Source organism: Pyrgilauda ruficollis, unplaced genomic scaffold, assembly GCF_017590135.1.
Source record: "Pyrgilauda ruficollis isolate IOZ18807 unplaced genomic scaffold, ASM1759013v1 scaffold79, whole genome shotgun sequence".
NCBI classification, from domain to species: domain Eukaryota; kingdom Metazoa; phylum Chordata; class Aves; order Passeriformes; family Passeridae; genus Pyrgilauda; species Pyrgilauda ruficollis.
Window position 1 is genome coordinate 5790305 of NW_024529821.1, and position 24997 is coordinate 5815301.

At 44.8% G+C, this 24997-nt stretch overlaps 1 protein-coding gene across 2 annotated transcripts in view; it reads right to left on the reverse strand.

Moving 5' to 3' along the window:
• Window positions 1-24997, reverse strand: part of VPS8 (VPS8 subunit of CORVET complex) — a 66800-nt gene that overhangs the window by 21834 nt on the left and 19969 nt on the right. For both annotated transcript variants that reach the window (XM_041486884.1, XM_041486883.1), the window contains 21 exons: window positions 24295-24385; window positions 23184-23230; window positions 22475-22564; window positions 22031-22077; window positions 21313-21535; window positions 20485-20574; window positions 19322-19373; window positions 19023-19065; window positions 18229-18301; window positions 16240-16359; window positions 15609-15680; window positions 13050-13169; window positions 11922-11978; window positions 11469-11551; window positions 10118-10202; window positions 9050-9148; window positions 5960-6049; window positions 5481-5527; window positions 1414-1555; window positions 710-799; window positions 239-281 (listed from right to left, as the gene is read on the reverse strand). In XM_041486884.1, the coding sequence (XP_041342818.1) occupies window positions 239-281; window positions 710-799; window positions 1414-1555; window positions 5481-5527; window positions 5960-6049; window positions 9050-9148; window positions 10118-10202; window positions 11469-11551; window positions 11922-11978; window positions 13050-13169; window positions 15609-15680; window positions 16240-16359; window positions 18229-18301; window positions 19023-19065; window positions 19322-19373; window positions 20485-20574; window positions 21313-21535; window positions 22031-22077; window positions 22475-22564; window positions 23184-23230; window positions 24295-24385 (1804 nt within the window). The remainder of the gene's footprint in view (window positions 1-238; window positions 282-709; window positions 800-1413; window positions 1556-5480; window positions 5528-5959; window positions 6050-9049; window positions 9149-10117; window positions 10203-11468; window positions 11552-11921; window positions 11979-13049; window positions 13170-15608; window positions 15681-16239; window positions 16360-18228; window positions 18302-19022; window positions 19066-19321; window positions 19374-20484; window positions 20575-21312; window positions 21536-22030; window positions 22078-22474; window positions 22565-23183; window positions 23231-24294; window positions 24386-24997) is intronic.

Here is a 24997-nt window from a genome sequence, read left to right on the forward strand (position 1 = left end):
AGCAGCTGACATCACACACACACACACACAAACCATCCCTCAGTGTTTGAGGTCGCTACCAAGATCAGAACACCAGAGCAAGGGAGTGTCATCCAAACAGCTACCATATGAACAGTGTCACTACAATGCCTAGAAACCCAAAACAATCTCATTATACCAGGTGTCAGACACAAGCACTTGACATTTTTGTGTTTATCTGTCTGTTTTTAATAGAAAATGGAATTTAAGTCAGTCTTACTTTCATCATCTTGAGTAAGCACCAGCAACTTGCTCTGCAATCGCTGAAACAAAAGAGAGGACACAGAACAGTCAACTTGGGAGTTTAATCCCAAGAATCCTGATAGAAATGTTTCTCAAAGGTGTGGTTGCACAGGTTTGCCCCCATTTTCCTCCCCAGCACAACTAACATGGCAAAAACATCTTGCCAAATATGGAAAGGAAAGAAGGAGCTGAAAGACGATTTTTGGCTATGAAAAACAAATTTCAGCATCTAGTATCTTCTAAATGTTTGAAGATTTGTCAGAAAAATATACTGATGTTCTGAGTAAGCAGACATCTTCAATTTATTGGTATTTGACAGGAGGCAAATGCTTCCATGGATTCTAATGGGAAAAAAATTGAGGAACAAGGACAACATTCAAACTGAGCACAGGCCACTATGCTGACAGCATGACAACAATGCCACATTCAGGATTTGGGAGTACTGTACCTCAAGCATAACCAAGAAGGCACCATGGATATCTCCCTTCTTCTCTAGTAAATAGGAAGAAGCCTCATGGAGCTGATGTTTTTGGGTTATCTGAGTTGAAAGGAAAAAAAAGGTAAACGTCTGTCTGAAGAAAGCTGCCAGTGTTTGTTTATCCACAAGACAATGCCAAGCAGATGGCCAGGGCTGGGAGTGCCTGTGCTCACAGGCACTTCACCCAGGCTGAGCAGCTCTCCTGGACCTCCTTTAATTTCTCAGCTTGCACTATTTCCCACCACCAGCAATCAAAAATTACTGGTACAATTTCCATACAGAGAAGGAACAGTTGCTCTCCCAGCACAAGGCAGATTTTGGCATCATTGTTTTCCAAAAACCCCAGGCCCGTGATTTCTTATACCCCCAACATGATTAATTAGCAGCAACACAGCCACCCTCTACTCTGCAGTTTCTCAGCAGCTTCAGAGCACTAATGGCCCTTTCTTATTAGCCCTGAGACCCAACTCAGTGTTAGTCTATTAAATATATCCACCTGTGCTGCAGAAGAGCAGTTTAGCAGCTCAGAGGGACAGAGAGTGTTAGAAACAGACTGAAAGAGCATCCAGGAACTAATCCAAGCCTAAAGTGAAGAATCTTTACAGCAGTTTAAAGGGGTAGGAGCTTATTTGAATGCATCCCATGGCCCCTGTCATAATACATGTCTTTCCTACCTGGATGGTTTCCTCCAGTCTGCAGTATTCCAGAACTTTGAGTGTCTCCAAAACCTGGTCTGGGCTGTACTGACAGAGCAGCTCAATGAACTGCTCAGTGATACAGGGTGGGAGGTGTAGCAGGTCTTGGTTAATGCCTTCTCTGGAATAAAACGGGCACAAGAGACAAAAATCAAATTCTAGTCCAGCAATTCGGCTGGGAAGAAGAGTTTCTTATTCAATTGTGTGTTGTCTTTTATCCTTAATACAGAAGTTTAAAAATCTGGCTTTAAGAGGAAAATTATGCTGCTTCCACTAGTTACTGGTGCTGGAGGTCTCTCAGCAGCCATTTCATTTGTTCCACAACATATCCTCCTGATGCCTCAGTACAAATTAAACTCTCAAAGACCCCTGTGAAGAAAGAGACCAGCACAGACTCATCTCCAGCAACTCCACGGCAAAGAGGCACAAAGAATTATCCTCATTTCCTCAATGAAACTTTATGGTCTGAGTGCTCTCTTCAGATCCTGATTGTCTGTGTCCTACAGACCTGCTCTTTGCTTTTTGCTTATTGCTCCTGAAATTCTTCTTTGACTTCCTTTACCACATTTTAATGTTTCATGCCTTTGATGTACCTCACTGAGAAAGGAACTCATACTTTTAGAGAAACATCCCCATTTTCCAGTCCCTGGGCTCATTATTAAGCAAACTCCTCATGTGCAGAAACAGAACAGAGAACATAACTGTGAGCAGTGCCCATGTCCCTTTGTCCTGACAGTTTCCTACTGATCTTGGTTTTAAAAAGAGCAACGAGAAGGAAGAGACTTCAGAGTGAGGAGGGAAAGGATGATGCTTCCCCGGAGCCAGACACAGCACCTGCAACTCTTAAATGAACAGCAGCTCTCTGCCACTGCATGTTACACTTCCCATGGCAGTTCTAGGACTGGTGCATTGCACAGGGAAACAGTGCAAGTTTATCCTGGCCACAAAACAAAGCTTCTGCTTCTGCTGAAGCTCCTGCTAGGAAAGGAAATGGATCAGGATGTATATATGTACTGAGTTTTATTACCTTTCTGAACACAAATTCCTAAGCAGGAGAAGATCTGTTAGTGTGCAAACCCTACAGCCATGGGATGGAAAAGGTCTGATATCCAATACCCTGTATTTCCTGGGAGTTACAAAAGGCATATTACCATCCAAGAAAGGCTAGCAGAATGCTGTGGCTTGAGCAGGCCAAGAGAGCAGCTTAGTGTGATTACAATGACTATAAATGCAACACACCCAGAAACAAAAGCCTCACCCATGTACTGATCACAGTGTGCAAAGTATGAGCACAACTCCACAAAAACTGTGCCCAAACTGTTGTGTTCTGAGAGCAAAGAGTGGACCTTGAAGGACCCAACAAGAACCCTGAATTCTGCATTCACCATTCACTCCTCCCACAACAAACAACCTGTCAACTCCCCCAGTGCCTGCAAGGGGGTGAGTGCTCTCCTCTTTCTATGGGTAGACTAAAATAAAACTCTCTGATCTTGTCTGCCAAGACAGGAAAAATGGCAAGTCATGCACCTATAGCATGAGAACAAACTTCAAGTCTGGAAATAACTCTGGCACCAAGTATTCATGACTTCATGAGCAAGCTCACTCTTCCCTCAGCCATTTATTTCATCCAAAAAAAACCCAAAAAAACACAGAGAAGAGACAATGGAAATAAAGCTGGATTTTGGTAATTTCTAAAACTAACAGACAGTCCAGAGTCTTGTAGGTCCTCTTCAGCTAGATGGGATCATTTTCACCGCAATATAACCATGTCCAATGTCTCCCCTGCCATAGTCTTTCCAAAAAGCAAGAGAGAAGCACTGGTTTCTCATGAAACCTGGCACAAGGGGGCCCTGCAAGCGTCACAGGCAGCTGGGCACAGAGGAGAGCCCTTGGGACAAACCCTCATGGTTTAGGAGTCTGTTACTACATTTATAAACCCAGAACACTGTGTGGCTAAATAAGTTAATATTGTTGGTATAATACATAAACACAAATGCCAACAGACAATGCTTCACTGTGCTGGGGTTTTTTTAGAGGAAAAAACTCTAGAGTTTAAAATGGAAACGTAGCAAACACTGTGATTAATGAGCTGAGCAATCCCTACTACATTCTCTGTTTCCTGGGGCTGCTTTATGCTACAAACATTCAGACATTTGGTTTTAATTTCCCCAGGCAATTCCTGTTAACCCTGTTTCCTCCCTTCCCCCTTCCACCTCCTTAAAAATAAATCTCTAGCTAAATTAAATGGGCCAAATTAATCCCTAATGCAATTCCACCAACTCAGATAGTAAGACCGGCATGATGAGTCTTGTCCCCATATGATCAAGCAATCATTTCTATCTGAGACCTTAAAAAGCTCATTTACTGCTCTAAGAATCTTTACTTTGACAAAAATTTTGCTTCACAAAAGAAGCATGTAAACATTTAGATTGGAAGAAAAGACACAGATGTTGCAGAATAGCCTAACCACTATTTTATGTAAAAATATATTACACAGTGTAGGTGCCTCTGCAGGTAGATCTGCAGAGCAAGATTTCACCTCCCTCCCTGCCTCTCCCAGGATACAGTTCAGCTCCTTTCAATAGGTCTTAGAAGAAAACAACTTCACAGTTGTTTTTTCCTGAGAACAGACCTCAAGATCTGAGTGTTATTAGGAAAAAGCCACGTGGCCTAGTGCACCACATGGAACAGCATCCTTGAGGGAAAAGCAGAGAGCTGTGAGGAGATCAGATGCACAGCCTTGTTTCCCGTTGCTGGTTTGAACACATCACGTGCTGCCCGTGATCAGAAGGTAACTACAGGAGAAATGGGTCTATTTAGCTCTAATTATGGCAGAGGGAAATTAGATATGTTTATTACTCAGAGATTATGGGAGGCACTCTGTGCATAAGATTAGAATCCAGGTTAATTACTACCTTCACTGGGTGCAAGTGATACCACAGCATAAACAAAGTCCTACTTTACATCCAGCTGGGTTTCATTTCTGCTTAAACACTTTTCTTTTTTTTTCAATTAATCATTGATTAACTAAATAATCTGATTTCTTTCCTATAAAACCTAACCAAGATATGTTTTAATTTTGTTTTGACCCTGGAGAAAACAGGAGGTGTGGAAATTAACACCTTCCACACAAACATGTCTGTAAAACTCAGTGAAGAACAAAACATGTTTGGGGTTTTGGCTTTGGTTTGGGTTGGTTGGTTTTTTTCCTTCATTTACATTAAAATCTGAGAGGTGATTGATTAATTCCAGGTTCTGGCTTCCAAAGCATGTTTTTAATTCCACTTCAACAAAAACTGAAACATTAACAGTTGTATTTAGATAATACTGCCTTTTCCTACTCCTCCCTTCATTAAGCACAATTAATGTGTAATTAATTGACAAACCAAGATCTCTCCCTCAGTTGCAGTAACAATTGCTTGAAAGCAACTGGGGCTGTGCATATATAAATGTCTTGTGGCATTTGATACTGATTTAACAGAAAGAGAACACTCAGTGCTGAAGCAGTGAAAGAACAGGCACAGATGGAGCAAGCAAGTAGTTAAAAAGAGGAGCTTGCAGTGAAATATGGCAGCAGTTCTGAAACAAGACAGAAATTAAAAATGTCAGTTGACCAAAATGCTCTTCTGTTTATGTTGAACATAGGCACCTCAGTAAAGTAACCAAAGCCGTGGGTTAGGAAGAGAAGCTGCCATTGCTGAGAAGAGAAATGGGTGCTCCAGCCCCAGGGTAAGCATTCCACAGCCCTCTGGAGCAGCTGGAGCAGCAGTGCCCAAGCTCCCCCCACATGCCAGAGGCAGCACATTCCATGCACTGGAGCCCACAGCACTTCCCAGGCAGGGAGCTAGCAGGGACTCCCCTGAAGGATGCTCCCCACAATGCTTCTTTTGGGTTGTTCTTCCCAGCTTGGAGCACCCTGAGGAGCAGGTCACCTTTCCTAAGCCTGATCTCAGCCACAGGCTGGCTGCTGATGCACTGGTTCAAGGAATTGATTTGAATCCACATTTGCACACTGCAGTTTGTAAACAGTCCAACTTTCTACATACCTGGGATCAAGGAGACTCCTCAGGAACTGGAAGAGCAAGAACTGGTCCTGTACAACAGGAGGAGACACAGTATTGTTATTTTAAATAAAGTGCTGTAAAACAGTGATCCTTGAACTATAGCCACTGAAGAAAACACAGCTCCCAGCTGCTGCCTGCTGAAGGAGCTGCTTTAGGCATGTCCTGCACAAATTCTGAGGATGTGTTTGGCTGACAACAGCTCTGCTCTGGGACTCCAAGCCATACTAAACCCCAACTAAAAGCTGCAACCAGCAGCTCTGAGCTTATACATTTTTATGGCCAGAACTCTACAAACAGGCCAAATAACTGAGATGTAGCAATTCCTATCAGTGAGTAGCTACAGCCTATTTTTCTTCTGTTTCTGACACAGCAATACCTCCCCATGACTCTTAGCAATCATTTCCTACTAATGACATCCCCACTGTACAGAAGCCCCAGACTAACAGAGTTTGACACTTCACCTGCAGGTTGGAGATGATGCTCTCGAGCCGCTCGCTGAAGTGAATGGCTGCCAGGTCAGCTGCTTTACCTGGGCTCAGCACCAGCAGCTCCTGGGGGGGGAAACACAACCAAATTAATTCTTTTTGACTTCACAGGCAATATAATTATGCAGCACCACTGAGCCCATCCATACTGTAACTGCACCTTTCCTGAGATGCAAGTGTAAGACAACAAACACCATTGTACAAAGAGAGGTACAATGTATTTTGGTAAAAGTAGTTTAAAAAAGTAGTTAAAAAAAGTAGTAGTTAAAAGTAGAAAAAGTAGAAGGGTATTTGGTAAAAAAAGATTTTTGAAAGTTGATGTTTTTGCCACACACAAGGCCTTGAAGAATACAAAACTCCTCACACCAAGAACCCACCTCTTCCTAAGGAGAGGAAGTTATTCATCAAGTTTTCTGACAACTGCCTTTACCCCCTGCCAACAAGACACTCCCAGTGCCACCTGTGAGCCAGCAGGAAAGAGGAAACAACCAACCCTTGGGAATTTCTCAGTTCAATGGAAACAGTGTTTAACTGGCTTGAATTGAACCAAACCAGAGCTTTAAAAGCAAGTTTCCTGTGACTGCTCACCATAACTGATACCTGTCCAGACATGAAAAAGCAATTTCTTTATTGCAATACAAGGAAACAAGAATCATTTAGATGCCTGTGGGTTTGCTTTCTGTCAAGCTTGTGCTAAAAGGCTTCATATCATACAAGTTCACACAATCTGCAATGTGAGCTTTTTGCTTCTAACCATTCCAAATGCATCCACACTTCCAAATAAATGAGAAGCAACTGCTGCAAAACAACACTGTGCACCTGGTAACCCTTCCCAAAACCCCTTGATGAACGTAAAAACGAGAAAACATTTCTTTACTGAACAAAACCAAGTGTTACAGCAGTAAAGAAAGAAAATTTTCAGAAATGTACATCTGGGAAAAAACCCAAACTGAAGAAGCTCCTTAGCAGTAGCTTGGCCTCCAGACAGACACAGCAGCCACTGAATACAGCCAATGCCAGCAACAGACTGGGGCAAAGGGAAGCAAGGAAGAGCCTGACCATTCCACGAATTCTTTAGGAAGAGCTATCGCAGACAATACCTTTGGTGAGGTGTCCAGAGGAAAACCTGCCTGCTCCAGAAGAAGCTCTGCAGTGTCTGACCCCACAGCTTTACTGCACAAGCTCAGCCCCTCACTGTGTCCCCACGACTCTCACCCCACAAACTCAGGCAGTCCAAAGCACCCAGGAGATGTGAAGCACAGCAGTGCAGAGGGACACAGAAAGGAGTGGGAGTGCCTTAATCTACTTCTCTCTCTAGACAAACCCCCCCTGGGAGTCTCCAGGACTGCTGAAGGTAGGACTGTCAGGCTGGAGGGGGTTGGCCCAATCTCCCTGTCTGGAACCAGTGCAACCTTCAGAACCCATTCCCCAGAAAAACGTTCGGTGCTTGGGTTTGTATCCTCTCCCAGGTCTGAACAATCTGCAAACATGGTACTGCTTAGACAGCCCTTGAGGGGACAGGACTGACACAAGGCATGTGGGTATGAGGGTAGAAAAGGACCCTTGTGTGACTGAACAGAGTTTATTTTTTAAAGATAAACATCAATGAACAACGGCTGTGAGACGATGGGACAAATGAAAAGTGGCACTGATCACAAACTCCACCTTCTGCCATACAATCTCCAGGAAATCCTCTCCAGACACTGCTAGTTTTGCCTGAAGAGGCTGGTTTGCTGCATTCATAGCTCAGCAAATGACAGCTGTCCTAAGAGCTGAAATCACAGCTTCACCCCAGTAAAGTATCATGTACTGTTCCAAGTCTTCTGAATGTCTGAGAGCAGGATTAACACAATGGAAAAGGACAAAACAGCCATCAGGCTGCTGAACCACCTGGTTTACCAATCCTGGGAAATAGAAGATGCCAAAATGAATCAGGGAGCTGACCTCTGTGACAGTACCTGAGAAAGGTGACCCACAGAGCCCATCACCAGCCCAGCAGCTCTCTGGGGATCAGGGATGCAGCAGAAGAAGGACACAGACACAAGAAGCAGCACAGCAGCTGCAGCTTGCCCAACCTGGAACCCCAGTTGTTCTGATGAGGTTGCAATGAGTCAGGCCTGCTCAGACCCAGCACAACCATCCCCACCAGTCCCACAGCTCTGCCAGTGCCTCTGGAGAGGGGCTGTGAGGTCAGTGAGCCACATGTCAGGCAGCAGCATTCCCAGGGTTTCTTTGTGCATTACCTTTTGAATCACTCTCCCTCTTGGTCCATTTTCTCATTAGTCATGCACTACTTGCAGATGCTGGTAGAAACTAAAAGTACTCTGGATGTGTCCATTAGCTTTTTGTCTGCCTCACAGGATACAGATTTTGTGGTCATTTTGTGCTAAGGAGTGTTGTCTGCAAGGCTTGTTTTACAGACAGAATTATTTTCCTGGCTTATCTCCAGATCACCCTGGTGGGGACTGACAGCACCTTACAGGAACTAGAAATATTACAGATTCCCCACATCTACTGACTGGACAATCATTTCAGACATCTCCATCCCCTGAAGCCGACAGAGACTGAAAACATGGGAAAAATTATTAGTTGGAGAAGTCTAGCAGCAGCCTGTGTCTTACAGAGAAGTCATGACCCCATCATTCCCCAGGTTAGCAGTGCCAGGGCACCAAGGCAGAATGCACTTATCAGTGTGAGGAATCAGGATGAGGACTTGGATCCTCCAGCCTGTGAGGACTGTGATGTCCATATCCTGCCTTGCTGCTGCTGCATGCTCAGGAGATGGAACACTTGCTAATGGATCCCTCGCCTGCTCCACAGCACTCACTACCCATCACTCCCTGAGCAAGCACCATTATCCAAAGAGCAGCACTTGAAACCAGGAAGCCAGCCTGGCTCTGAGAGAGGCACTTACACTAACGTGTGAGAGCTCTGAGCTGACGTCAGAGCTGTCTCAACAGCCGTGACTCAGCACCGGACACTCGTGCTTCTGGAAAAGCACCCGGCACATCCAAGAGCCATTAGCAGGAGCTGAGGCACTGTGGGTGCAGGAGATACTGTACTTACCTCTATATGGTCCAAAGCTTTCTGCCACACCAGCTGCTTCTCCTCAGCACTGTAGCCAGGCATGGACAGGATGTTGTGGATGTAGTTGAAAACTTCTTCCTGTAAGGCACAAACCCATAAATGCTGCAGTGTGTTCTGCAACACCACTGACAGCACTGGCTTTTGGAAACCAGAGTGTTTCCAGCAGCCTTGGCATGACCTCAGGGCTAGTCTTCTCCAAGTAGGTCAGGATGAGTTATCTGCATGGAGGCTGTATGTCCCTAGAGAGTTCCTGAAGGAAAAGAGAGCCAAGGGGAACCTGGTGCTAATGTGTTAAGCACTGAGGTCAAAGAGAATTGTTCTTCCCCTGCCAGAAATGTCTCCCTCTTGCCTACAGGGAAAAAGGACAGGACACCACTTGAGCTAGGAGCCCAGGCAGAGAGAACACTGCCAGAGGGTAGCTCAGTTTTCCCAGCACATTCCTGAGCTCCTCCCTGACACCAGCCTCTCCCCCAGGCTCTCCTGCACTGTCCCCAGCTCATGTGCTTTCCTGTGTCATGGTTTTTGGCCACCTCACTATCACAACCTCCTTTTCTGACTCCTTTACCCACACAACACTCAGCATTGTGGGTTTATAAAGACCTGGTGAGGTCACATTCGCCAGACTCTCATCCCAACTTTTGGTGGTGGTAGGGAAGGGAATACATCAAATACTGTGGCAGGTATGCATGCTAAAGGTAATGGCAGAGAGATAAGGGCAGAGAACCTGTGTCCAGGGGAAGAAATGTGGGAACCAATGGCAGAAACAAAAAATACTGCAGCTAGCCACATCTGAAATAAATCCCACTTTGCACTCAGGTTTGATGTACTAGCACTAGATTTAAAAATAAAGGAAAACTCTGAAGCTTCAAAAAAATAATCAGCTCCTCTCCACTAGGCAAACACAAACAGCTTTGACTACAACTAAGAAACCTGAACTGTTAAGGGCATTTTTAAGGTAATTATGTTAGAAGAGCAAGGCAGCTGTGGCCAGCAGGACAGGCTGCATGGCCACGAAACAGAAAGGCCAGGAGCACCAGGGTTACCCACCTTCCTCAGGGGATCCCGCAGGTAACAGCCGATGATTTTGTCATAGCGAAGCTGCCGTTCATACATGAACTCACAGATCTGATAGCTGAAAGGAAGGGAAACTTCCCACATCAGGAAAAGCACTCAGCTGAGCCAGCACAACAGGTAGGCAGCATTTGGAAATGTCTTACATTGGGGTTTTCAATGGGTGGCTCCAGTGTGCTGGAGTGCCATTTATACCAGCCTCAGGCCACCAACCTGCCCATCAACCTCCCTCTTCTGGGAAATTATCACACAGAACAGAGAAAAGTGGAGTTACTGAGGGGAGAGGCAAGGGACAGAGGATAACAACTCTTAATGAAATCAGGTCTCACAGGTTCTGCTGTCAGAGATCATCTTCTTTGTTTCCACAACACTCTGCTCTAAGCTAGGTCAATCCACTACACTTATTTGAAGAAATTCACTGAACATGACTCAACAATGTGTTATGACACAGCTTCCTACCTTCACATTTTAATAAACATCTTCAATATTTTGAGACTTTACATAAAATCAGATGTAACTGAGTCAAACCAAATCAAGAGTCTGATAATTAATATTACACTATAGCTCTTTCAGCTCTGGAAGTGGCTGAGCTGGGGGGCCTGGCTGTCAAATTCTCTGAAGCAAGGAGAAAAAAGTGTGTTTATTGACTCTGAAAAATTTGATTGAGTTACTCCTTTCAGGACACACAGGAGAACAGGCATGGCACACCCTCCACTGCTCTCCCTCTGGTCCTTTGCAGCATGGTGGATTCACACATGTAACACCCAAACTCATGACCTGGATGAAGATGCCCTCCCTGGCTGGCTCTGCTCTGGCATGATAGACTCTTTCTGGAATCATAACACATCTAAAGGAGATGCTGGAAATTTTCAGTCTTTCCAGACACTGTTTTTGTCTCTCCTACTCAATTCTAAAACGAGTACCATGGGGGTGGCTCCAGACCCCTTCATGCTATTAAAGCCACCTGTGGGTCACACCCCAGCCAGGCATCTCCATCTGCCAAGGGCAGAGCACTTCAATATACAACTGCACTTCTGAACACAGCCTGGGCTCTAGGATAGGGAATGTCAAAACTCATCAAGTCCCACAGGGTTTCTCCTGAAGGGCTTCCACAACTCTACCCCTTTTCCTAGCAATGCTTTCTCTGAGAACACCCAGGAAAGAAAGTCTGAGACTAAATGTGAACATCTTAAAGGAAGCATGATGTGAATGCACAGGGAAAATAACCCCAAACACAGTTACAAGTAGAAACAAGGAAAGTGGAGCCAAGAAAGATCTGTGGAAGAGATTTAAAGGCAGTTTTTATATATTGTGTCCAGCAACTCACAACTCAGCCTTCTCTGCCATTTGGATAAGGCGGCTCTCTTCAAACTGCACGATCCCTCCTGCCTGGAGCAGCTCTAAAAGGACCTGCAGGGATTGAACACCAGTTATTTACAGGGCAGCAACAGCAGCTGAACAGCCAGTGTCACTACAACTACACTGCTCCTGCTCCACGAAACATGGTAAGAACACAGGGCTCACTTTATTGATTTGTTAATTGACAGTCCTTTAACTAGGAAGGACATGAGCTTATGAGAACTTTCCTGCCTCTGTTCTTGTTCCTGCAGGCAATGCTGGGCAGGACCCTTCCCTCCTGCTGTGCCCAGCACTGTCCAATATTCCCATGCCCATGTCTTTGGCATGTGACCCAAAGCCCATACTCACTCCCAAGGCCAAATTCTGCTTCACAGCCTGGCCTTGCCTGGTGCTCCAAGGAGCATCCCTAGAAGGCTCTTACCTGCTGCCTCTCGGAATGCCGGGAGTCATCATCTGGGCTGCACAGGAACTCCAGCACCTGTGCCAGGGGAGAGCTTGGTGTGAGCCAGGCCTGGCTGCCACAGCTGGGAGCACAAACTGACCAGCACACCCGGAGCACCAGCAGTGGCAACAGCAAACCATCACACAACAGGGCCATCTGAATGTACCTGGAACCAAACTGGGAATACTGGAATGGCAGAGAACTGCTGAAAGACTCCTGAGAGGGAAACACAGGATCTGCACCAGGATCTAGAACCAAACTTTACGGAACTCAGGGAACCCCAAGTTTCTGCTTCAGACTACACACCAAACAGATGGCATCACTACACTGACCCACTCTCCTTGACTGTGCCCTCTCATCAGGAAAACAGGAAATTATGTCATTCATAACATATAATATATGTGGAATGAAAGTGTTTAATCCAAATCTGTTTAGCCTCCACAGAGTTCTTCAGTCTTAAATTAGGACCAAGGACATATATATTCTAATTAATTTTTATTAGTGCTCATACATCCTTATTGTAATCACAGCAACACTGCTGCAGCCAGTGAAGCCTCCTCCTCAGTCCCAGGAATTTCTGAGACTTAAGCTGGGATACAAAGCTAACTCATGCAAGCTTTGGGCATACATTGGTGCAAATTCCTTTTTCAAACAGCAGAGAAGGTAGTGGCCACCTGAACTATAAATTACCAGCTACAGTTATGTGCTCTATAAGCTCACTAATGTAATTTTAGTTGACATCCGTTATGCCAGACTGGCTTGGGTTGGAAGGGACCTTAAAGCTCATCCAGTTCCACCTCTCTGCCATGGGCAGGGACACCTCCAATAGACCAGATTGCCCAGAGCTTCATCCAGCCTGGCCTTGAACACTTGCACTAGGATGCAATGCTGTTTGTCCCACAGTTCCAGGCAAGCTGAAACACTGTGTACTGTGCTTCCATGGTCTGTCCTACTCTGCTCCTGCAAAACCACAGCAATAGCCCAGCAAGATGCCACCTGGTTATAATGCACCAGTACCTCCAGACCTGCTCCAGTCTACAGCACTGACCACACTTTCTGCAGAGGTGCATCCTGCTTGGAATGTCACACACACTCAGGAATACTTGCCTGGTCAAACAGTGTCCTGTTGACAAACAAGGTGTTGTTGGGCTTGGCGAGCTGACGGGCAAGGAAGGTAAAGAGACAGCCAACCTGTGATGGGGTGAAGTCAGAATTCTCCACCATGACCTGAGAAATGTTGGAGAGAAAAGGGAAAAATAAACCCTCAAGGAATTGATTCTGCAGCTGCCTTTGGGAAAGTTAACTGGGACAAGAAGAAATCCCTGTGAGCCACTGTGCCTCCTCCTACCCTAGACACCTCCTAGTGTTAGTCCATCCTGAAGGTCAAACATAAGACCCCTTCCCCAGCATTCAGCTGTGTCCCCTGAAGACACAGGCAGTGGATGTGTCCTTGCTAAAGCACTTCTGTCCCAAAGCTGAAGAGGCTCCACCTCTCTTCCCTCTACTCAAGGGAAGAATTCTTGCATGTCCCTGTTTTTCAGGTGTGAAGATGCTCCAAACCCACATTTATCTTTGCCTCTGTAGCCTGTGTTGCTCATGGGACATGGAACAGCTTCTGAGCAGAGAAATGTTGTCACATGGTTAAAGTACAATTATTATAGGAGAAAACAACCCCAAACACCTCATGTCAAGCCCCATTTCACCACTTCAACTGTGGCATGCAAAGAACTACTCTAATAGCTAAGAAACAACTGCAGGTTTGGGGAAAAGTTTTTCTCACATTATGTTAGCATTAGTCTAACAACTTTTAGAAAAACTTGTGGTTGTGCTGACTGAAATTACAGAAAAAAAAGAAATATCTAAGAATCACCACAAAAGGGACTGGAAACCCAAGAAGTGCTTTTCACCTGCCAGGTGTGAAAAATGTGAGCCTGATGTGTCCTGACTTGGTGTCTCCTGCTTCAAAAAATCCTAAACCCCAAATGAAAGTGAAATGCCCCTGTTTGGAGAGTCCCCTCTAAGAGCAGTGTGTTTAAGCTGGGACGAAATCCATCACCTGGACAACTCTGTCAGCTAAGATCCAAGAACTGCTGTAGCAAAGCCCATGGAGCAGCTCACAGTTTATAATCTCACTCACTCAGAGCTGGGGGGAGTCAATCAATTTCTTCAAGTGACCCAGAGTTCCAGACCCCAAGAGATGCTAATGGTTTCGTGACACAAGAGAGGCAGGCAGGCCAGACACATTACAGAATCAAGCAGAGCTCTGCTTGAGACACCAGCTAATGTAATCACTCTTTTTCAGTTTTCATTTTCTAAAAAGGCTATTTCTTACAGGGCCTAGTCAGAACAGCACTACCTAACACCATTGAAAGTTATACATTGAAATATCTGGAGTGTTTTATTACTTTTAGCTTTGTTTTTCACAAACTGGGTTCTTGTCAGTCTATGTGAAGGTGAACATACTGCACCCCTGGAATAGAGCAACTTCCCAGAGGCTGCAGACCAGCCACATGGATGATTCATTTAGCAAAGTTTTGATCAGCATTAGCAGAATGTCTGTGCCCACCAAACTATTTCAAAAGCACAGCTATTTCCTAGGTGTTTTCTTTATTGCTAATGATAAATTTAAATTGAAAGTTTCAAGAGTTTTTAACTTTTATCTAAAAGGACAGCAGATTCCAGACCAAAGGACTGACAGTTTTCTTAACACCATACTGTTTGCCTAAAGATGCAATGCAATGCTGCAGCCCTTCTCAGGCTGCCCTCCTGCTGTTGGTGCCATGACAGGAACACATCCCCAGCAGCTCTGGAACATGGCTGCAGCGTGCTACCTCCTGCTAACAGCAGCTCAGGTCACAAACCAGAGGGGCTGAGCCAGCACAGGGCTAAAACACCCCTCAGAGCCACATCCTGCTCAGGCAGGCTCACAAAACCCCTCACAGTGGCAGTGTCTCAGCCCACTGCAGCAGCACTGCCACCCAAGTCACTCACTGTGCCCTTGTCTCATCTATCAGTGATGACAGGGACAGGGAAATGCTACTTATGGTATGTTTATACATAAACAGCCTCCAAGTGGAGTCACTTGTGATTAATGGTGACAGCTTGGCAGCAAGAGCTCTTCATGGGAACATCCATTGTTGGGAACAGGGGATGGGGGTGACAAGTGATTTCCAGAGCACCAGGCTGATAACTGACATTCCTCTTCTCTCCTAAACTAAAGATAGGCCTGTCATCCTGAAAATGCTGCATCCCAAACATAGCATTGGCAGGCACAGGGAGCAGGGATTCAGCAGAAAAGCAGTGGCACCCTGCCAAGCACAGAATACTTGGGACCTTTTTCATGCTCAGAAGCAATCAGGGAGGACATTCAATGAGCAGCAGATCAAAATAAGATTAACGGTGCAGAAATGAGAAATTTGACAAAGCACCACCCAGGTGAAATCACAGGAAAGGAGACTTCTCTGTCAGCATATTTAAAGTGCATGTATCATCACTTCTGAATATCCAACCTACAGCTTTGGCTGAGGTGAATCCATGCTCCTGCCCAGCACCTTCTCAGAGGTGTCAGCCAGGGCAGGACTGGAAACACCTCCTCCAGATTAGAGGCTGTACTGCACAGCACTGCATGCAATTAGATACAAACAGTTCATTTTTAGGCACACTCACTTTCAGAAGAATGTCCACAATTCTCTGTTGATACTCCACAGCTTGCTTATCATTCTTAAAGTCTTCAAAAGTCTGCAAGAGGCAAAACACTGACACCTTGAGCAGAATCTCTCAGAATAACAGCAAACACAAAGCAGCAGCAACAAACCAACACTGGCTGCTTTGTGATAAGTCCTTTCTCTGCATACCCTTAAACAGCAGGTTCCAAGATATAATTTGCTCTTTTGTAACTACCAAAATGGTTTTTACACGTTCAGGTAAAAGTAATGGGTCCAAATAGACATAGGAAATCCTAGAAATTTGGAAAGTAAGAAAGATTTCCATGCAGGAGATAGAGATATGCACTAGAACACTCTTTGCAAATACATTATTTTTGTTTTACCTATGTTTTAAAGACAGCCTCTGTTGCCAGAACTTTCACTGTGTAATGCCATGTTCATCATTCTGTATTTAAGGCCACAAAGGACTACTGTGATTCCCTCTGATATCTCATAGGAAAAGCACCAGAACTGTTCCTGCCCCAAGCCAGGAACTCCTGGTCTAGCTAAAGCACGGATTTACTGACAGGAACCTCACTGATGATGGGAGAACTGGCAGAGCATTTTCCTCTCAGAAAGCCAGGGTCTCTTACCAGAGCCAGCACATTGAGGAATTCCCGTGTGTCAAAGTGCAGCAGGGTCCGAACGTAGGGATACACCTCCTCATCCACAGACCCCTCAGCTGAGTGCAGCCGGATCAGGAACTCAAACACCTGCAAGGACAAGGCAAGCAAAGACAGCACATTTCCTATGGATTTCAGATAACTGGGAGCACAAGTGTGTGGGAAAGCAGCACTGTTATCTGCTTTGCACTTAAGCTTTAAAGCCCCTTAGGAGTCCATCGGTTCTCATTTGAGTGGTGTTTTCTGTTGCTTGTCAGCCCCTCTTTAGAATCACCAACCAATTTAAGATCAATCAAAATTTAAGATCAAACAAAAATAAAGGCTTATTTATACTTGCAGACAGAAGCGTGTGAAATTAGAAAACTCCTTCCCCTTCCTGGCAGCTTTCCTGGGAAGCTGTGCAACTCCTCCTTATCCAGGGCACAGCTCCTCTCCTTGTCAGCAGTTCACTTGGGAAGAGCCAGTCAATCTGCCCCCTCACTGTGAGGCACAAAGCTTCTGGCACTGCAAAGGTTGACTGAGGTGCTTTTCAACTCTGTCTCTTCCACTGACTTTGCAGTTCATGAAATTTGAGGGCATCTTCCAAAATAAACTCCCTTTGCTGAGCCCCTGACAGAGGTGTTCAGGCTGTCCCAGGGAACCAAGAGGGCAGGGCCAGCTGCAGGTGTCTCAGCCAGGCTCACAGCAGAGCTGGCTGCCAGCAGGAAGGGAGCAGGTGGCTCCAGGCTGGAGCAGCACTCAGGAATATGTGTCAGGCACACACTGGGATCCCACAGACAACTGACAGGCCATGGGCTTTCCCAGCCACCCCCTGCAAGTGTCACGTTCCCCCATTTACTCCTGCTCTGAGTTCATTTTCTGTCAGCACAGTGGCAGTGAATCCAGAAGGAATTAGCAGCTTGCCTGTCAGATCCACACCTTCCCAGCTGACCTCTGGCAGCTAGAAATGCTTAAGAAAACAAAACAAACCCACCAGACACAAAGGTGTTACTTAAGCCCAGCTCTCAGGAACACCCCCAGGAACCACAGAAAGGACAGGCTGGAGGCTCTTCCCAGGGCTGCTGCTGCTGACTGGGCTCCTGCTTCCCCTCAGAGCCTGAGCAGGAGGCAACCCAACAACCTTGGGAGAGGGCAACAGCCAGTGCTTGGCCCAGCAAAGTGGAGTGGGCTGGTTTGCACAGCTGCTGAGGAAAGAGGCTGCAGGAGCCCAGAGCTACCACATACATAGAGCTACAAGCTCTAGACTAGGAAACAAAATCCAAACACAGAAAAACCACAAACAAAAACCCACCCCCCATTCAAAAACCAGCTGTTCCATTGTACTGCAAAGACAAAGTGCAAAAGAAAAAGCACTTCCTTCTCACTGGAGCCCTGAAACGGAAGTGAAATGCTAAAAGCAACAAAAAAAAATGTTGTAAAGCTAGCCAGAAATTTAGGAAGAAGTCTTGTAAGCACAAAAAGTGATGATAAGGAACATCCTGTTTCAAGAAATTGTCAGACTGGTCCAAAGGAGTCAAAAGCCTTCAAGAAACCTACAACCAAGAGCTACTTAGAGACATTTCTCCCCAGTGTCAATCCAGTGTCATTTGCCTTGGAAAACAGGGAAGACCCTCCCATATTTGACAGATTAAGTTTACAAAGAAGAAACAGCTACACATTTCTGGTAACACTGTGGTGAAGAGTAAGGCAAAAAACCCATTTACTGAGAACTGTGTTCCCACCCCCCAATTTCAATTTTGAATTGAAAAAAAATATTACATTTAAATGTTCAGACTGCAACAACTGTTTGATTTCATCAGTTAAAAACTACTTTTGTAATTACAGCGGGATACACTCATATCACAAAGATACAGTTATCAGACTGATCATAGTTTTCCCTTGGAAATCCGTGAAAAAAGACATATGCAGCTTCTTCTAAAAACCTCATGTGGGAAAGTTGCCTCCCAAGAGGTTTCTCACCTGATTTTTCACCAGAGGGACCAGATCTTCAGGAATATCACCCAATGGATATGCACGGCCTGCCAAGCAGCAGCTACAGAAAAAGAAGGGAAAGGCATTTTAATACACCTGACATTAAAGACATTGAGAATTGTTCATTTTTTGACTTAATTTTCAGGACACCCTTAACACAAGGCAAACCAATTTATTTTGTAAATCATGAAAGCAAGAAGCATCCCAGGCTGCGCTGCTGTTAATACACACTGAGCCAATGCACTGCATGAATTTGCAGTCATTCCACTGCAGAAAAATAATGGGAAAATTCAGTGTCTCCCCCAAATTTTAGGAAGCTGGAGTAATGCAGAAAGTAACTTCACAATCTTGCACAGACTCCAGAAAGGGGATTCACTAATGAATCCCTCCTCTGCAAGCTCCTGCAAATGACAGGGAACCCAGGAAGGAACAGCTGAGCTATCCCAAAAGGCAAGGCACAGCATGGCCTGCTACAAAACATGAGGCTACTGAGCCCTTGGTCAAGGAGCTCTGTGTCTCACACACAACAAAACCAAATTGTGAAATTAAAAATGCACATGAGCAGTAACTTGGGCTCTAAGCCTCCAACTTGATCCCTCCTATTCATGCACACCACAGGCAACAGGAAGGGATTTTAAATTTAAGTCAGCTGTAGTGAGTTCCCACTGCTATTTTACAGAATCTCTCAGAACCTGAAGCTCCCAGTAAGTTCTGCAACTACAGCAAGTTTAAAATCTGGTGCCACCACTAGACAACACCTCATACTTTCTGAAGGACCTTACCTTATATACACAAGCAGCTTGTTGCCCATCACCACCTGCTCATCTACAAAAGAAAAGTTATTCATCACCCTCTCTTCAGCAAGACAAGAGACAGAGATTAAGTTCTTCTCCCACAAAAACAGAGTTTATCATACAACGTAGAGCAGCTTTACAAACAGTACTAGAACACTCCTCTGTTCTCCAAGACCCTTGTATTGGATATGTATTCCCTTTTTGCATCTTTTCATTGGAAGTGACTGGGGATATTCAAAATACCAAGTATCAAAAGTAGAAACCTTAAAAGGAAAAGCATTCTGTACCTGTGAGAGACTTTCCAGCATTCAGTGGAGGAGCAATGACTTTGAACAGCTTCTGTAACAAGAAAAAAGGCAGTTCTCAAGCAGCTCGAAAATCTCAAAGCAAAGAACCTGTGTGGTTTCAAAGCAGAGATCAGTGGGGTGTCCTCCCACGGAAACTCTTTATCACCATGTCTTCTAATTAACAAGCACAGAGGACTCCAAGACACGGCAAAAGATGTTTACAGCCGATTTTATTAAAAAACAGCTTTCATTCCATCACCTCTAACCCTAAGCACAGGCCACACTAAAGCAAAGCAATGTTCAGCAGTCCCAGAGGTCAGTCAGAGCATAACCCACCAGCCCCGCATCCTATTCTTCCTGTATATCCTGGAGCAAACACTTCCACCACTCAGCAGGGTGACCAGATCCTAGTTTGGGAACGTAGAATGAGGATTTGTCTAAACACTTGCCTCTAGAAAGCAAAGTTATTTGCACTCCTACATCTACTGCTCAGTTTTCAGAAGTCCTTTTTAAAATTATGGCCACCTAAAGAGCTTCCTTCCTTAGAAAAATCAAATGAGATTACAGCTGCTAAAACTTAGGCAGGTGAAGATTTTCCCATTCTAATGGTCCCAATTCTCTATTTCAGCACTACTGAAAATGGTGAAACACATTGGGGTTCCAGAGCCATTGGCACATTTCCAGAAGAACCAGCAGAATCAGTGGGGCCTTCACAGGGCCTTACAGTGAGTCCTGTGCTTCCTGCTGAGAGATCTCTTCCAAGTGCTCAGAACAAGGCCTGCCTCAAGCAAGGGCTGTTTCTGGCCTTTTGTATGAATTGTGTACATACAGTCTCCTTAAATAATCATGTTATTACCTTCTGCTGCTTTTCTTTTTTATTTTATTAACATGACTATATTTCCTGCCCTAACTCTGCAAAGGATTTCTGCCTCAGCAGGGAATTTGGTGTTCTAAAGCACAGTAGTTACAAATTACTTCTCTCCTCTACTGCATCCAGTGAAATAAACTGCACATATCACACATGATTTCCCCCTTGAAATGGAAATGAGCAAGAAGGCAGAATACAGAGAATAAAATAAGGCTTTGGGTTTGAAATGCTGTTTCTCAGGAAGAATGTGTGCAGAACACCCCAGCAACCCCTCCTGCAGGAGCAGCTCTCCTACCTCCATGGGACTGATGAAGTCGTTCATCCCGCTGTTGTAGACGTAGATCATGGCATCGTACAGCCGGTTTTCCCAGCACAGCAGAACCACCTGCAAGGCAGCAAAGCACAGGCCAGCTACATAGCTGCTCCTAGCTCACAGTTTTCTCACTCCCCAGGCCCTGTCCTTCACTTTCATCATCCAAGAGTACAACTTAAAGCAGAATGAGAATTTCCACTTTCAGAACCAGTCTCTGAAAACCCCAAACCTCCCAAAGGAGTCTTCAACTTATTGCTCACACAGCAAGCATGGAATCTAACTGTCTAGAGTCTAACATCCATATGAAGTTAAAGAATAAATTTTAAAAACTAGTTCTTCAAAAACCTTGCTTACAATAGTTTGGTTGAGTTAGTGAAGCATAACATCAACTTTCCAAGCAGCTTCACCCTTGAAATGGAAAGCCATGCCATCAGAAAACAGGACTGCTGAGCAGGAACGCTGCTCCACTAACTGTTGTGCAAAAGCAAGTACCCAAGCTGACAAACACAACTCCAGTTTTCTGTGCTCCTGCAGCCTTTGATGTCAGGTAAGGTACTCAGAATGGGAAAGAGTGACTGGGGATAACCTTGAGGGATTTTCCAACATGTTCAGCTGCTGATGCATTAACCTATGCCAGGACAAAAAGTGGGAGAACAAAACACAGCCACACTGTACAATTCCCAACTCCCTGAATTTGACCCCAGGGACACAGGGAAACCCCACATGCCATTCTACACTTAGAAGCACAAGATGTTGTAAGTGCTGATTTATTCAGAGGAGCTCAATACAGTATGCAACACAACCACTCACCTGCTGGATGTCTAAACTGGTGATATCCATATGCACAATGCAGGCTTCCAAGTTTTCCAACCTGTTCTTGTCTTGGAAGTGAAGCAGCAAGTCTTTCATCACTTGAGCTGTGATTCCCATCAGCTTATCACTCAAGATATATGGCTCCAAGCACTCCAGAAAGATGCCTTTGGCTACAGAGTTCTCACTCATCTTGTCATATATCTGGTTAAATAACAGATCCCTAGGAGAAGTGAGAAGTTTAGTTATCAAATAATTTTATGAAAATTTCCTTGCTTATCTACTTTCCAAGGGCTCCAAATTAAACTCCATTTTCTCTGTATTTCCCAGGCTCAGGAACTGAATGCCCTGTTCAGCTCCTGCACTGGGGTAAAATACACAGCATAAACCAGCTAGGGATGTTGCAGCAAAAAAAAAAGTGCTATGAGAAGGGAAGTGATGAGAATGACAGAAAAATCTATGAAGGCAGGTTCTCGGTTCAAAGCAACTTTTCTTCCTCAACACATCAATGCAAATTTAAGAGATGGTTTTGTGTGACCAGTGAGTTCCTGACTTCAGTACTGGTTTTTAGGCACTCCTCTGAACTGTGATGTGACATGTGCTATGGAATGATGTGATGCAATTCCCCTTCACCACGTGGTGTCACAGGAAACAGCACAGGGGGCTACCTGGGGAGCTGGGGTCTGCCTTGGGGACAGGCCTGCAAGGCCAGACTTACATGCGCTGCAGCAGGAGACAGTAATCCACAATGACAGGCACCACATCCTGGGGAACAAACACAACAAAGCTGTAGGGACTGACTGGCAAAAATCCTGTCAAGCAGCACCATCCTGCAAAGCACGAAATGCAGCCTGGCCAACACAGAGCAGAAACAATGAGGTATCTGACTCAGCTGGTAGCTGGCACAGTTACAGGTTTTCCATATGCTGATGCATATGGACAAAAGCTCTGCTGACACTCCTGCAGAGCACAGAGAGCACATGGGTTCTGCTCTGCCACCCACTATACCCCAGTCCTGACTTTGTGAGTGCATACAACAGGTGAGAGTTGAGCTGAAACACAGCAAGTTTTTTTTTTTCAAAAACAGACAAGTAATGTTTGCAGTAAAACAAAGTTAATTAAAAAAGCCAAAGGATTTCTGCAGTCCTCTGGAGCACCATACCTGAAAGTGCTGTTCCATAACCTGGATTTTTCCTTGGTCAGGACATTTCTTCAGAGTCCGATCGGTGTAATGCAGAAGGATTTCAACCATCTGAATTACAACAAATAAGAACATTCACTCAAATCCTTTACTGAGGCCTTGCTTGGTAGCACATTTCAGACTGGCTTGGGGCTCGGCAGCACTGTAAACTCTGCTGTCCCATTTTGGGTATGAAGTGCTGTGGGCAGGAAGGAGAAGAGGGAAGAGGCTGCCAAGAGATAGTGGTGTGACAATGGCACAGAAGTGCCCAGAGGGATACTGAAGGCCCACACTAACTTTGACCACAGAGCTGGGCAGCCAGCCCAACAGTCAGTTTTCAGGCTGGTGAACACATCCTGAAGCACTAGGCTCATCTGGGCCATGACTTTACCCAAAGCTTAAGTTAAAGTATATTACACAGCAAAACATAGCTACCTGCAAACAAGAACAGAGCACAGCTAAATAATTATTGCAGTAAGTGGGTACTTTAAACACACCCCTCCCAGAAGCAAGTTCCTGTAAAAAATGAACTGGATCAGTTGAAGAGTTTATTCCATGTTCACATAAACACAGAGCACAGTTCTAGATGTTAGTTGGATTAACTCATGGAGGACAGAAACTGCTCCTTTTAGGAACACAGTATCACCCCAGCGCACATGAAAATCCAGTTGGCAAGAGCTCAGAGACTCACTCTGTCAGCAATGACTGCTTTCCTCTTGCTCGTGTCCCCAGTCAAGCCTAGAAAGAATGAGAGAATGAGGTGAAAACCAAAGCTTTTCTCGTCTAAGCTACCAGCAGAAATAAAAAAACTCCACAGTTCAGATGCCAACATAACTACCCTTGAGATGTAGAGGCCAGGATATGTAAATACAGTTTTATGTTCTACTTTTAGCCCTCTCTTCTCCAAAAGGTTTGTTCTTCTCACTTAAAGACTGTTCCAGCATAGGATAGCAAGAACAGTTCTGAGTGCTGTTTAATACTGACAGAACAATTAATAGAGAGCTGTCAAAGACTGTACATGAGGGTAATTGCTGGAGGAGGTCTCAATGCAAATAAGCTGAATAAAGTGCACTAAAAGGGGAAAATATAAATGCCAACTCAAAAAGACAGTTTTTCATTATTCAAAGTGTTACAATCTGCTTTATTGTGCTATATCCATGCACTAAAACAAAACACATCTTCATATACCAGCAATTTCACAGCAGGCTCCTGTCCTGGGAACTTGCATCCCACTGTCAAAGCCATCAGAAGTTATTGGGCTGTAAAATCAATGTGTCCAGTACAAATCTGACCACACAAGTGGCAGTTTCTGGCATGATTAACACACTTCTCAAGCAATCTTCTTTGTAGGAAATGTGGTGCCAAAAACCAGCATGATTCTTTCAGTTCCTTGTTGAGTCAGGGGAGAGACCTTGATCAAAGTACCCGCCTGGCAGAGCTGACAGAGAATCACACTGAAAGATACCTACAGGTCATGCATGGCTTTCAAGAATATTTTAGCAGGTTGGATATTCAACATCTGGATCTACCTCCTTCATGGCAAAGTGACAACAACATGGAGTCACACACAGATCAAACCTGACTTTCATTTGAGTTGCTAAAGGGACTACAGTTTCAAAAAAAATTAAAAACCAAACTACTCCATATAAAGGTTGCTTCTGCCAAACTCAAAGCATCACATCCTATTTTCTCTTCTTCAATTCAATTCTGTTTTCCTCCCCTTAAAAAGTGATTCCTGTATGTGCAGATATTTAAAACCATCCCCAGAGGTTTCAGTTAGAAGCAAACAAGTCCAAACTTACCTACAACAGCCTTCGCTTTACCTTCATAAAAGGACCAAGCAAGAGCCAGAGCATCTGTGAGACGTTCTTGTTTCAGAAGGTGGTCAACTCTCTACAATAACAGTAACAAATTACCAGACCTCAGAGCTACAGAAAAGATTATTCCCTCCCCTTTAAGACCAGCATTTCCCAGTAGTCATGGTTCCTGACAGCAAGGCAACAAGATACCTCAAAAACTCTCACCACATTGCATTAAAGGACAGGATCTCAAAGAGATTCTCTCAAATAGACATTCTCTGCTTGACTAAGAAATGTCAGGTCCCAGTACATCAAGTCCCTATGGGGGAGACATTTTAAGTCAGATGCTTGATAGATGAAGACCCCCAGCATTATTGACTGTCTGATAAACAAAGGATCAAAATTTTCCATTTCATCCTTGCCTCATCACTTGGAGCACAACAGCTTGGAGTGAACAACTCTGCCATGCTTCCAGCAAAGTGTGTACTTATCCTACCCCCTACTTTCTCCTGAGCTCACAGTCAGCAAGGACTGAAGCAGATCACAAGTATTTTCTGCTTTAAAGAACTATTAACACCCAAGGTCAAACACCACTGGCCTTGGTATGACAGGTCAGTGTCAAAGAACTGTTTGAGAAAAGAGAGATTTCAGGTCTCAGCCCAGCATCCTGTCCTGCAGCAAGAACTAACTCTCAGCTTCACCCTAA